We start from the raw sequence: 13,552 nt of genomic DNA, 5'->3' as shown, positions 1-13,552 counted from the left end.
TTCATGAGTTGACATTAGTTGCTTAACTCAGAGAAGATGTAAGGAAGTAATTACAACTTCTCAGCTCAACTGCAATCTCACTTCCATTGGTCAACAGGGTGCATTTTTGTTCAACACGGAAACCTCCCGCAAGAAACAACTTCATCGATCCTAGACATGGGTTGACCATCTCATCACTGACCCACTTCTCACAGAGGTACACAGGCAATGCTGATTTGTTGTTAGATACGCTGAAAAAGCTTTGGGATCAGGCGCACAAAATTGGCTGCTCACTTCATACACTTTTCCACCTGTTTCAGCCCGTCTGGTAAGCTCTGCAGACTTCAGGCTGTTGGCATATAATGTCTGTCGCAACAGAAGTGTATGCTCTCTGTACGTTGGGATAGATTGGACATCAATATCTGGAAAAGGAACATCTCTGTTCAATGACCACTTGCGAATGACAGACAATGCATCAACAATCACACACTGGTGCTAACAATGGAATCTGTGGGACGCAGATATCTTCAGCAGGTTGCACTCCAGTCTCTTCCTTCAGGGCTCTCACAAGGCAGGATTTTCTGTATTGACCCAAGCTATCAAACCCAGACTCAAACTCAGGGTCCATGCTTGCTTGTGGTCAGAGAGAGAAAGAGAGAGGTGGCCAATACTGAAAGATGCAGATATGATGCTGCATTGCTACATTAGGCTATATGATCACCGGCATGTCCAGGATCTGTTCCTGCGGGTGGCTCAGAGGGGTTTTCAGGGTTATGCTAAAATCGCCATATAAAACGGCTGATTTTACATGATTTTTAACAAAGTGCGGGGGGGGGGCTTCAACAGACGAAGCACCCCCAGACACGCCACTGATGATGGCTAGCTGGGTCAAGGACTGGGTTGGGTAAGGTCAATGGCGTCGGGTCTCTGTTACTAGGCAGAGGGTACTCAGGATAGAAAAAGGTGTCAATTCTAAAGTAGGAGTGGGTCTACAAGAACGTGAATCGTGAAGAGGATCTAGCTACTTGTTATCTATCCAAAAACATGAAAAGAATGTGAAACAGCACATCAGATCAGTGTCTTGATTGCAAAATTTAACGAAATATGATACCACACATGCCATATATGCGTAGCTCTACTTCATCTGATACCCCCACCCATTATCCAGAAGCCCCCCCCCCCACCCCACCCCCACCACACACACCCCCCTACATGGTGGCCCAGTCCAATCAAATGTATGGCATAATTTTAATCATTAATTTACCAATCTTTGTGCAAATAAAAGGTGATTTTGTCACATTATAGTGCACTATATTATGTATTATGCTGCAAAAATGGGGTTTCCGGGGGGCAAACTTTGACCCCCCATAACACCCCCTGTGCAGCTGATTTCAAAACGTGTCCACCCTAGGGATGTAGCCTATAGTCCATAGAATCCATCTATATAGGACACCTTTTTATATCTTGCCAAGTCAGTTTGCATCAAAATATGTGGGTTTGCTCCCTGGGTAGTATCAATACAACAGAAAACGATATTATAATTCTTTCGACAGATTTTCCCAACTACAAGCTGTTATGGCAGCGCGGAGGTGGTCATGTGCGTATAAAAAATACGTATTTATAAATATAGTCGAAGCATACTGTTGAAACTATTTTAGGGGAGAAAGGACAGTGCACTTGGCAAATGGAAGATTTTTAGCCGGGGGTGAGAGTATTCGAAATATTTTGCACGGGGATGTGCCATGCAGAATTTCTGATGCTGACTTTCATTATACCTACTCTTTGCTGTTTTTGCTACCGATCGGTTTACCAATTTTTCACAAAAAACATCCAAAACACCATTTTGATCTGCACTGAAAACAAACCCATCGATGTATCAAAATCGCTGAAAGGGTACCCCAAAACGGCGGCGCATACCCGTATACCATCAACCATGAAGAACCACCCCCGGGAGGTTTATTCATTTTTGTATCTAAGTAATGTGACGTGGACACTTGTGGAGGGCGTTTACATTGTTTTGACAAAAATGAATAAAGGTCGTCCGGGGAATTTAGTGTAATAAAAATAATGGTAAATCATGTTTGATAAGGTGCCGTGCAATAATTAAGAGCCGTGGGGGAAATTAAATTGGGGGCAAGACATTTCTGGCGAGCCGAAGGGGGGAGGCAAGTACCTTCTTAATTAAACGCTCTAAAAAGGCTTAGAAAAACAGTACGGAAACGCTTAAATATACAAATTGTCCTGCTCGCTGCGCTCCCAACATATATCTAGACCATTTAATGTTTGCAAATTGGGATCCCAAAATTTTGGCATGTTCAAATGGGTGTGGGGCAAAGATTTTTTGGCGGGCCAAGGGGAGGGGGCAAACGATTTTTGGCAGGCCGAGAGGGGGGGTCTTAATTATTGCACAGCCCTAACTTCTATGTAGCTTTGCCACGATTCTTCAATGATATAAATAAATCTTTACGGTGTTTGACGTCTGGTATAATTAATTTATTATACCATTCATTACCATATCACATTATCGTTTCAACAAACAGCAAAATATCATTTTGTAATGTTTACCCGCGATTCTCTATCAAATCATCCAGGGATCTTTGCAGCATTTTATAATAATATCAAAATTAAAAGACATGATGAGAGTTTGGGATCAAGAGGTGACTGGATTATTCATACATGCCCTCTCTGCCACCTTATTTATGTTTGCACATAGGTAAAAATATCATTTCATGCTCATTAATGCTCATTAATTAGTCTCCGTGGCGTTGATTTTGGTGACCGATAATCTCATCAGCTTTAATGACTTGAATTTGGACATTGGACACGTCATTTTTCTTTTAAAATAAGGTAACCTGATATATTTGGGAAATGGAATTCTTTAAATTGACGTATATATGACATAAAATGCTGTCCTTTCAAGCATTCATGCAAAAAGATTACGTAAATGGTTTAGTTTTTTGTTTTTTGTAAATGAGACAAATTCCCTATGGAATTACTGACATTTATACAGCGTGATATACACAACATTTCGCCATACTTCATTTTAGAAACGCTTGCTGTTAGAATAAGAATTTTTTTTTTAATTGTAATTATTGCACAGGTGTAAAAACTGTACCATCAGATAGGTAATGGAATATATGAATATTAACTGTACATATATCATAACAATTTTTGATAACAACTTGCGTCACAATTGATCTAGTATAGAAGGTAGAGAATTTATTTCAATCTTATATACGCCATTTTTTTTGGAATTAAGTAAAAATTAATTCTGTAAAAACTGCAATTTTTGTATGTAATTTTCACATTAGACCCAACAAAAGATTACCGTTTTGTTGTTATGATAATCTAATCTTTTGATTTCGTAAATAAAATTAGGGGTCTAATGTGGATTTAGGATGCAAATTGGAACAATTCATTGACTTGTCAAAAGCATTTGCTTCAAAATGGAGTTCGGATGCACTTCGTAATACAACTTCCGCTATTTGCGGGAAACCACATGCACAGCAGAGCACGTGGCCGCCATATCAAAATCGATTTTATGTATTGTGTATGTAGGACTATTCATAGGACCCTCGTATTAATTGTCTCTATGCGCTTGAGAACTAAACAATATAAATAATGGTAGCTTGATTATAATACACATTAATGTTTTAAGCAGATAAAATTCCAAAATATGATGTAGTAATGAAGTTGCGATCTATTAATATTATATATGTTTCAATTTTCACGATGACACTATCAAGTCCTTCGTGGTCTAGCGGTCTAAGGCGCTGGTCATATGGTATACGTGATAGCGGCGCAGTGCAGCGTGGGTTCGAGCCCCGATTAATCGGATTAACTACCACAACATAGAGGAATACAATTTTGAATAATTATATCGCACTTCACTACAACATTCACGCGGTACCTATGCATTGAACCATAGATGTCAAAGAAAGGCTGGTCCTGGATCTTTGAAAAAACTGTATTGTATTCAATCTTAATTTATGTTTGCTGACATACACAGGTGATTAGTGCAATCTACTTGTAGTGCACAGCGATCTACTCAAAATTGTATTCCTCTATTGCTATGGTAGTTGCATTCAGCAAGTTTATAAATTGGCTCAATACTTTTTTGGTTTGTAGACCTATATCATGGCAACTTGTGCAAATTTAACGATATTTCTTGAGCAGTGTATATATTGCTTTTCCAGACTTGATAGTCCAATAATTCCCGCAGAGGATGATTTAAGCACTTCCCACCACGCCACTGTGTTGACTTGCGGTTAGCACAGCTGTGTGAGTGAGCATGACACCACTGCGCGCACATTACATTGACTGGCATGGTTAAATTTGAATTTGGACTGATATATTTACTTTACAATAAAAACGCATTCACAATGCTGGTCGATTTCACATTTTATGTTACCTACAGAAGGTGTGAATTATCCTTCATGCATACATCACTTTAGATCTGAAATCGACCAAATAATAATGACACACGCACAATTCTTAAACAACATCTTTTGCACAGAATTCAATGGGATTTGAAAAGTAAAGTGGTAGTTGAAACTCTGGTGATAACACGTTTGCAGTGCATGATGGGGCTTCCTTAAATCATCCTCGGAAATTCCCGTGACAAGTGCAAATCATGTTAAATTGAGCGAACTTGCTCATTATTACACACTACATTTTTTTGCACAAGATTTGCAATTCAAAGAGAATTGACCATTGCTAATGAATTGACCATTAAAATGAGGCGAGTACTGGGCAATATAAATGTGCTCTTTCATTTTATGACATAAAATTTGAAAAATATTGTTAGGAACACTTGAGGTTTTGACTTTTAAAACCTACATTTTGGTCAAAAAATGTGCTTGGATCGGTAGTTTTCAACAGATTTACCATATTCGTCTTGCTATAACATTGAATCGCATTATATGTTGACCTAATGGGGAAAAGTGTTTTTAGGGGAAAAGTGTTAACTTTCGTTTAATATTTTTTTTAAAATCTGATTGGATAAAGGGAACACTTGAGATTTTGACAAAAAGTAATCACAGAATCCTATTTTCCACTAGATCTCACACAGCTCTTATGATGCTATGTACTCAACCGTGTAGTATAACACAGACTGCGTAATAGGCTTGACTCTATGTGCTGGAAATATCTGTGTGCTCGGGTGGAAACTGTGCGCAGATGCATTTATAAGAGAATCGCCTTTGTAGTCAAACCTTTTCATATGAGGTTCTCAACAATGGGCCGTAAATAAAGTTAGACTCAACATTGCGACTGGGTAAGGGGCCTGACAGACCAAGTCATAGTTAAAGTGCTCGGATACCAAACTCGATATATCTGAAAACTAATTGCATCATCTCTTTGGAATCATTTTTGCATTTGGAAATTGAATAATATAAAATCTTACCTTTTTTCGATGGTGAAGCCATTGCCTTAGTTAGCAGAAAGAAACCAAATTCCTAAACGAGACGAACGTACGCTTCGCGTCTGGTTCTATCGGTTGTGAATATACAAATACAGCAGTTACTGCAGTAAAACTTCATAAATATTCATGAGCAAAATCATTCCATATTATTGGTCAATCGCAAACGACACGACCTATTTCACTGTGCGACAGTTTTCCATATCTAAATGTCAACGTCATACCATAGAATGGTAATTGAATACATGAATCCAAAACCCACCCAAGTCCATGGGAAGTGATTTTGAGAAAAAAAAAACTGTGTATCATTTTAATTCCTTCAGTTAGATTTACCTGGTCAATATGGTAAGTTGTACGTGCAAATGGGTGGGTTAAACTGTATTAGGCATGACAATAATGTTGGAATGAGATTACCACTAGTAAGATAATACAAAATAAAGCACACAGTTATGTATAATGTTGATAAGCATTCTGCCATGTAATATAAACCACACACTTTCCTTGATTAAACCCATATTTTTTTCAAAAGTCACTCTCCAGCAATGAATGTGTTACAAGTGGACTTTTATACATACTGGATTTCAATCAATGTGTTACAAGACTCAAATCATAGACTTTGGTTGATTCTTTCATACATGCTATTTTTCACATGCTCAATAGACACAGAGGATAAATTTGAGTTGTTCTTTCATACATATGACATGCCTATGTATAGCAACATTTTCCCATGCTTAACTCAATTTGGCCAAAGTATGGACTAAGGTGGCTTTTGTATTCATATATTCAATTACAAACACTCGCTGAGCAGCAAGACCTTCCCTCTAAGCTTTTAATCCGATAAGCTGATTATCGTTTTGTTTTCATGAATTGGAAGACATTCTTTGATGTATTACTGAGCTCAATCATCTGAAATTACTTGAGCGTGAGCCATCCAGGCTGGTGGCTCAGCATATTAGTATTTTATTAACAAAATTTTCTCCAAATAAGTTTCCTAATGAGTTTGGTTTATTAGGGAAATAGAGCATTTATTTTTATTAGCAGTAGACAGCACGTACATTAAGTTAACAATAAAAAACATATTATGCTATATCAGCAGGAGATAACATAAACTGTGTCAATAATACAAGCTGTGTCGCAACGATTGGTACCCATGATAACCCATCAGTTTTGATTAGTCTAACACATCAAAATTCACCATTAGGTTCAAATAAAGTGTAGATTATTTTTCTACAATGTTATCAATATATACCTTCTGGACATTTCAAGAATATCCATTTTGTATTTGGAAGGGGTAGGCTTTTCAATAAACATCAAAATTGATGGGTATCATTATGATGCAACCTGTACTTTACTGTACTTCTGCAATCCATGTAGGACACTTTTGCAAATTAGATCTCATTTGCTGATGTTGGTCACATCGTGTCAGAAGAAGACGTTTGTATTGTAATGATTATTTCTCAAAAAAAAATCTGAATGCATTGATCATTTTCAAACAAGAGATGTCATTTTAAAGTTAATAAAATACGCCTTTACCTAAAACTAAATTATTATAAAAATGGTATTGAGCATTCTGTTTCTAGAAGCTCATTTTCAACAGAATGATATCAAATCATTACATTTCAATTTCCCCGAACGCAAGAAAAGGAGTCCTATCTGATTGGCTATATCGATCGCTAGATCGCTCAGTGCTGAAGTACAAACATAAAGGAGTATTTCGTGATCCTAGCATCCTCTTTTTATGACACTTTTCAGTACATATCCACGAAAAGAATCATATTCCCAAAATTTCAGTTGATTCCGATTTTGCGTTTGCGAGTTATGCATGATTATGTGTATTACACTGCTCCATAGATAATACGTTGTAATTTCGTTCTGGTGCACCAGAACGAAATTCAAATTTCGCGATATCTTTGCTAAACGAATTAATCGGCAAGAAATATTTTGTACATAAACATTATGTAGCCAGAGTATTGCAGTGATATAAAAATCTCAACTTTTTTGGAGAAAAGTGGGGGGATGAGGCTGTGGATCACGAAATGCCCTTTTAAAATGTAGAGATGTATTCAATTCGTTAAAAATCAATATTCTATTATTGACGCAGATAATGAAAGTTGCATAGTGTGCATTGTATTATAGACTTGTGATTTAATATTCTATACAGCACTTGGATTGAGCTTTATACGATTTTAATTCTCAAACAGTTGAATATATCACAATTTTAACGAACAATTTCAAAATGATAACGTATAAAATGCAGTAAACTATATGCGTATAACGACAACAGAAATCGCCTATTAGTGTATTGAATTTCCAGTTAGTGTATTGAAAACATAACCTGGGTTTTACCTGACAACAAATCGAATTTTCTTGTAATAGCAACATCATATGGGGTACTGATCTGCACAAATCGTAAAAACGTGTAGAATAGAAACGCTGTGGTATCTCATATCGTGTAAATGGTATGCTTAGCCTGAGTCGCTCGGCCTATCTCGAACAAAATCGCAAAGCGTAGCTTTTGAAAAACGAGATTATTCGCCGTACTATCACGGCAATTTTAGACACGAACATATAAGGATGATGATGCTGTTTAACGTTCCGGGGTTCCGAGCACTAAAGCGAAATTAATTACGGGTTATAATGGATATGTTAACAGGCCAGATTTACCATTGGGCCAAATGGGCCCGGGTCCAGAGCCCAAAACACTGCCCTGTGCATCTTTCTTTTAACCTCAATAAAAGCTTGTTTTTGGGCCAAAAAAAAGTCCCCCGCTATATGTTAATGCACCCGCATTATACATAAACCAAAACATACATGGCCACCTTACTTGAGTGCATATGTCTTCCTCGGCACATGAGTTCGAGGCCTCCAAATTTTGACCTGGCCCAGGGCCCCCAAAGGTAAATCCCATCCTGGTTATTATAGGGCCCGGACTGCTCCTTGTCCATGGGCCCCTGATGCTCTTGCTACGCCCCTAACGATAACGCTGGTAGGAAGTATGCTTCGTTTCCAATTGTTTTTCAAATTCCCTGGGTACATGATGATCATCATCATCATGTGATGCTAATGACGACGACGATGATGATAATAATAATGACGATGATGATGATGATGATGATGATGATGATGATGATGATGATGATGATGATGATAATGATGATGATGATGATGATGATGATGATGATAATGATGATGATGATGATGATGATGATGATGATGATGATGATGATGATGATGATGATGATGATGATGATGGTAACACTGAGAAAGTCATAAATGACGACTACTTTGAACCTTAATGTGACAAGATAAACGATATAACAAATAGAATGAAAAGACAAAAACTCTTTATTAAGATGCTCAATAACGTACATCTTTGTTGGTCCTATAGCGCTATCGGTGACCGAAGAGGTACCGATGGCACTTTTTTTATCGTACCCTGAACATTTGTACAGTGCATTCGTTTTTATTTAGAGGAAAAAACAATAACACTATGCAACTGTTAATTATTATGCTTGCTACAATGTATTACATCTCCAGGGAGTGATGTTAAGAGTCATCGGTACCTATAGTACCAAATAGTTCTATAGGACCAAATTGAATGAAATATTCCATACGAATGAATAACACGCATTTTCAACTAGGCTAGATACACCTAAGTTGTATTTCACACTTAATTAGGACTATAAATGCGGAATAGCTAAGTATTAATGAGTAGCCTAATTAGTAAATGAATTTAACTTTGACCAAATAAAAGGTTTGCATAATATGTCCTAGACTGACCGACAGTCTCGGTTCAGTTCCATCTCTGGATAATGTGACAATTGATAATTATCCATATTACCCTAAGACCGAGAAACCGAAGAAGCACAAAGACGCAAAATTTGCAAATCTCGTTGGCAATCAAACAAGATATTCATTTATTGACTTTGGTTTCCAAACCAACACCAAGTCCCATGATCTCAGCCGTAAACTATAGCCATGTATACGTATATGAAGGGCAAGAAAATTGAGATGACAGCGACCAGCGACTGACTCCTGATTGTAGCAGTGGCCGCTAGCCCGCTACCGCAATCATTTTTTCCATAAAACCCCACGTGATCACAATTGCCTGAGGGTGTGCCCCCACCCTGGCATAAATTCTGGGTGTTGGACCCTGAACCCCTAGAAAAATCATGGCTGACACACACGTGATCCACACTTGCCCTAGGCCGTGCCCCCACCCTAAGCCCAAATTTTGAGTGTTTTGACCCTGAACCCTTGGAACCTTAAAGCAAAAAAAAAAAAAAAAATGGCTGGAATTTCAACAATCAATAGGGTACTGGTGTATACAAGTCAAATGCTCCCAGGTGAATGGCCCAAGACTCAACATGATAAAATATTAATGTTATTACACGACGTGTGTATTATTATAATTCAAGAAAAGAGAACTCAAATCTCATTCTGTTTTGCTTGTGCGAACCATATGCAGTTTTTAAAGGACAATACGTTGGTGTTAAACGACACCTGTCCAACAAGCTCCGACGATGATGAACAACTGCAATAATTAATACACATAAATTAAATATGCAGAATATATTTCCTGATATGTGATCCTGCTCTTCCCATGCTATCACAAAAGAGGGACCAATTGTAGTCTCAATCTACTAATTGGAACTATAGCTTAATTAAACAATGCATCTTTGACGATGTAGACACTCTCTCATACTCTTTCCTAGAAAGGGAATTTTCTAATAACATAATTCGTCGGCTGTATTCCATAGTGGCGTATAGTGATTTTTGGTCATTTTTTTGAAAATTGGCACATATGTTTTTAATGATGTTCTCTTTCATTTTTTCTCATCAGTCATAATTAGCTAATTAATTAGTAATTAATTAATTAAATGTGGCGTATAGTTACAAAGTGACATTTTTTGTATTCCATAGTGGCGTATCGACCATACGCCACTTTTTATACACATTTATAATTATGAAATATCGGCAAAATGAAAAACATCGTATGTCATAGTGGCGTACGCGTATCGGACCTATACGCCACTATGGAATACGAACGACGAAAAGTAACGCCATAGGGATTACACGGCGACCGAGGTGGCGTACGGTTAACGTAAGGTTAGGGTATTGCGTTTTGTTCGTTTTCCATAGTGACGTATAGTTTTATTGTCAGTTTGCCGGCAATAGTATGTATTTATTTCTTTTGAAAAATATATAACAATAAAATCTATTTAGTTTACTACAGAAATTTGACATCATTTACAAAATATAATGAATGTCTGATTTACACAACTCGATTTTAAATTGGCATTTCTTCAAACCCGAATTTCTCGAAAAGTTGTTTATTCGCGGCGCCCCACTATACGCCACTATGGAATACGGACGACGAATTTTGATGACCAGCAAAAGCTCTCCTTTTCCTACATCCTATTTACATGTATATACAAATCACGTATTTTTATTTATAATTTTCCTTTAATACTTCTTGATGCCAGTTGAGTGCTCTGCCTGTTAAAGCACTACCTTTCAGAACTGACTGTACCTGAATAAATAAATTTAGCTATTGTTAATTGAATTGTTATACTACACATGCTTCTGATTTATCTATTTATTTTGTAACTCTGCCCAATTGCCCCAATGGGAGTGGTGGGTGGGAAATTTTTTCTAGATGTTGTCTTGTTCGATTTCAAACCAGCAATGATTTGATCACCAGGATCATGCCCAAAAACCCGCGACATGCGACGACTCTCATTGGTTCCCAGGTCAATCACCACAACGCTGGCATGACAACATGACCTCTGGCCCGGTAAACAATTGGGGTCGTCAATTTCTCAGCAAGGGCAAATTGAGTTTAACTTGCTGCACATCGTTAAACTTTATTATTATCCTATTGTCCATATTACGTATAATTGTCGTGTGCGGTTTGCAAATGTTTGCACTTATCTAGGGAAGCCTCTTCAAATATCACCGCGCTGCCAAGCTGCGTTGATTGGTCGGATGCAATATCGTTGCAGTGAGAACACGAACGTGGTGTATAGATAGATCGCATGACCCAGGATCGGTAAAAGTGAACTACCACAAAGTTCTGGGAAATGGAAGGCAACTTGCCTACAGATTCGGAGGGTCCATGTATTGGATTGATTTTTAATGTTGTATAGTCTACATTACCAGTCATTATCCATGGACCCGAGGGAGGGTCTAAATATGTCCCTTCTCGTTTATTTATTATTCCCTTCTATACTAGCTAAAATCTTCTGCACCTCTTTTAGCTTCTTTTGACTATTATGTTAATCATATAGATAAAAAACCCATTTCTCATAATATTGATATCATTTCAACATCATTTTTAAGATTTAATATAGTTTTTATTTAAATAAAATATGAACAGCTAAATTTGCAAAATGTCGTATGTGAATTTATATCATGCTTTTTTCGTAATTTTGGGTTTTTACTGGGGGGGGGGGCAGGGCAACAGGGGGCAAGAGTTCTGACTGGGCATTTGCCTCCTCATGCCCTCCCCCGTGGCGCCGCCGCCACTGCCTTTGTGTTCCAGTAATCTAAGAAATGTGAAACATAGAAGATTTAATTCCTATGATAAAGTCACCGTGACGTGGATGCCACCAAAACAGAGACTCAGACAAGTCATTGGCAATAAGAACATTTAGGTCTAGATGACGTGAAAGTGGAATCGACAACACACGGTTAGGAGTTCACTCAAATGTTTTACCGAAGACTTGGGGATACTGCAATACACACTGATACACATGGCCAGAGAGTGTTACATGTGTTATCCAATGGACGTGAGACATTTTGTAGGTTAAAAAACCGTCGGCAGAGTGCAACATAGGTAAAATACCTATTGTTTGCAGCACAATCCCCTCATCATGCTCATTGTACAGTTTTGATGTTATGTAAAAATAATCCTGGTGGCCACTAAGCTAACCCTAAGAAATCACCTTCACATTTAGTTGGGTTTTTTTAGTGTTATTGGTTAAAAGCATGGCAGCTATTGTATTCTACTGCCCTTACGATAGTGTTGCAGTCTGCCGACGAAACAAAACTTTCCGAATCAAGGGGGATATCAAGTGATTTATGTGACACTGCAAAGCTATCCAACAATTTTGGTTTTGATGTTTCTGTGATTCTTAAAGCTATATCTGTAAAATGTTCTTTAGGTACATCATCAATATGATCATAAAGACCGCATAGTTAATGCAACACTAATCATCATTAAGGCTAAAGTCGTCATTTTTGTCGTCGGGAGCTCGGCAGACAAATGGCATCCCCGAACTTTTTGATATTTTTCTTTCATATGAATGTATTTTCTCCCGTATTGCTCCACGTTTTGCTCTCTTTACTGGTGCTCCTCTTGCTTGCCATGGCTTTCCCACCGGATGCGTCTCACTGTCGTCTAGCAACTCGATGAATGCTCTGATAAATTCAAAATATAAATTCAAGTGTGAGAACAGTTATAATTCGCCATGATCTCCATTATTTGACAAATAAAATTACTTAATTAATTAATAAAATCTTTAAATGAACTACATGCATCGTAATTCAACTTAATCCCCTGAACACTACTCGTCATCTAACAGCATTTCTGATTGGTTGATAACTGCAAATGCTCATTTCAATTGCCAATTATGATTATACTTTAAACTATTTGTGGTCAAACTTGCATTTGCAGATGATCTTATTAATACCTCGATTGGTTCGAAATTGGACACAATATTCATTTTGTAGTTCTCATTCATGATCATTGTTTTTACCTATATTAAAGTTACGAAAATCCCGCGCTGCGTGATTAGAATAATCAGAAACTTACAAGAGCTTTTGAGGCAAAGCATAGTTGAATTTGACTGGTGGTTGGAATCCATTAAATGACCCTTCATTTATGCAATGATACGCTCCAATATCTATAGAATAAATGAATAAAGATAATTGTCAAAATTAGCGTTAGACACACAAACCTGGGATCAACATAATTAAGGGTATAGAGTACCGAAGTGATGACGTCACAAAAAACTTTTTTTGCATTTCAGCATTTTCATGACCATAATTCAGTAGAACATGATGAAAAACATCCACAGTCCAAATTTGGTGGGAATCGGATCAAGAGGGCCCGATGTAAATTGGCCTGGTTCATAACTGTTTGGAACCAGG

The 13,552-nt window shown here is 37.5% G+C and overlaps 1 protein-coding gene across 1 annotated transcript in view; it reads right to left on the bottom strand.

The window, feature by feature from the left end:
* The window catches only part of LOC140166792 (ornithine decarboxylase-like), a 142,365-nt gene that overhangs the window by 26,701 nt on the left and 102,112 nt on the right, over positions 1-13,552 (bottom strand). Inside the window, exon 11 of the mRNA XM_072190283.1 lies at positions 13,215-13,305. Coding sequence (XP_072046384.1) covers positions 13,215-13,305 — 91 coding nt within the window. The remainder of the gene's footprint in view (positions 1-13,214; positions 13,306-13,552) is intronic.

The sequence above is a fragment of the Amphiura filiformis genome, chromosome 12, assembly GCF_039555335.1.
Source record: "Amphiura filiformis chromosome 12, Afil_fr2py, whole genome shotgun sequence".
In the NCBI taxonomy this organism is placed as follows: Eukaryota; Metazoa; Echinodermata; class Ophiuroidea; order Amphilepidida; family Amphiuridae; genus Amphiura; species Amphiura filiformis.
Note: the sequence above shows the minus strand (reverse complement) of the source record. Positions and strands in the feature narration are given on the sequence as shown.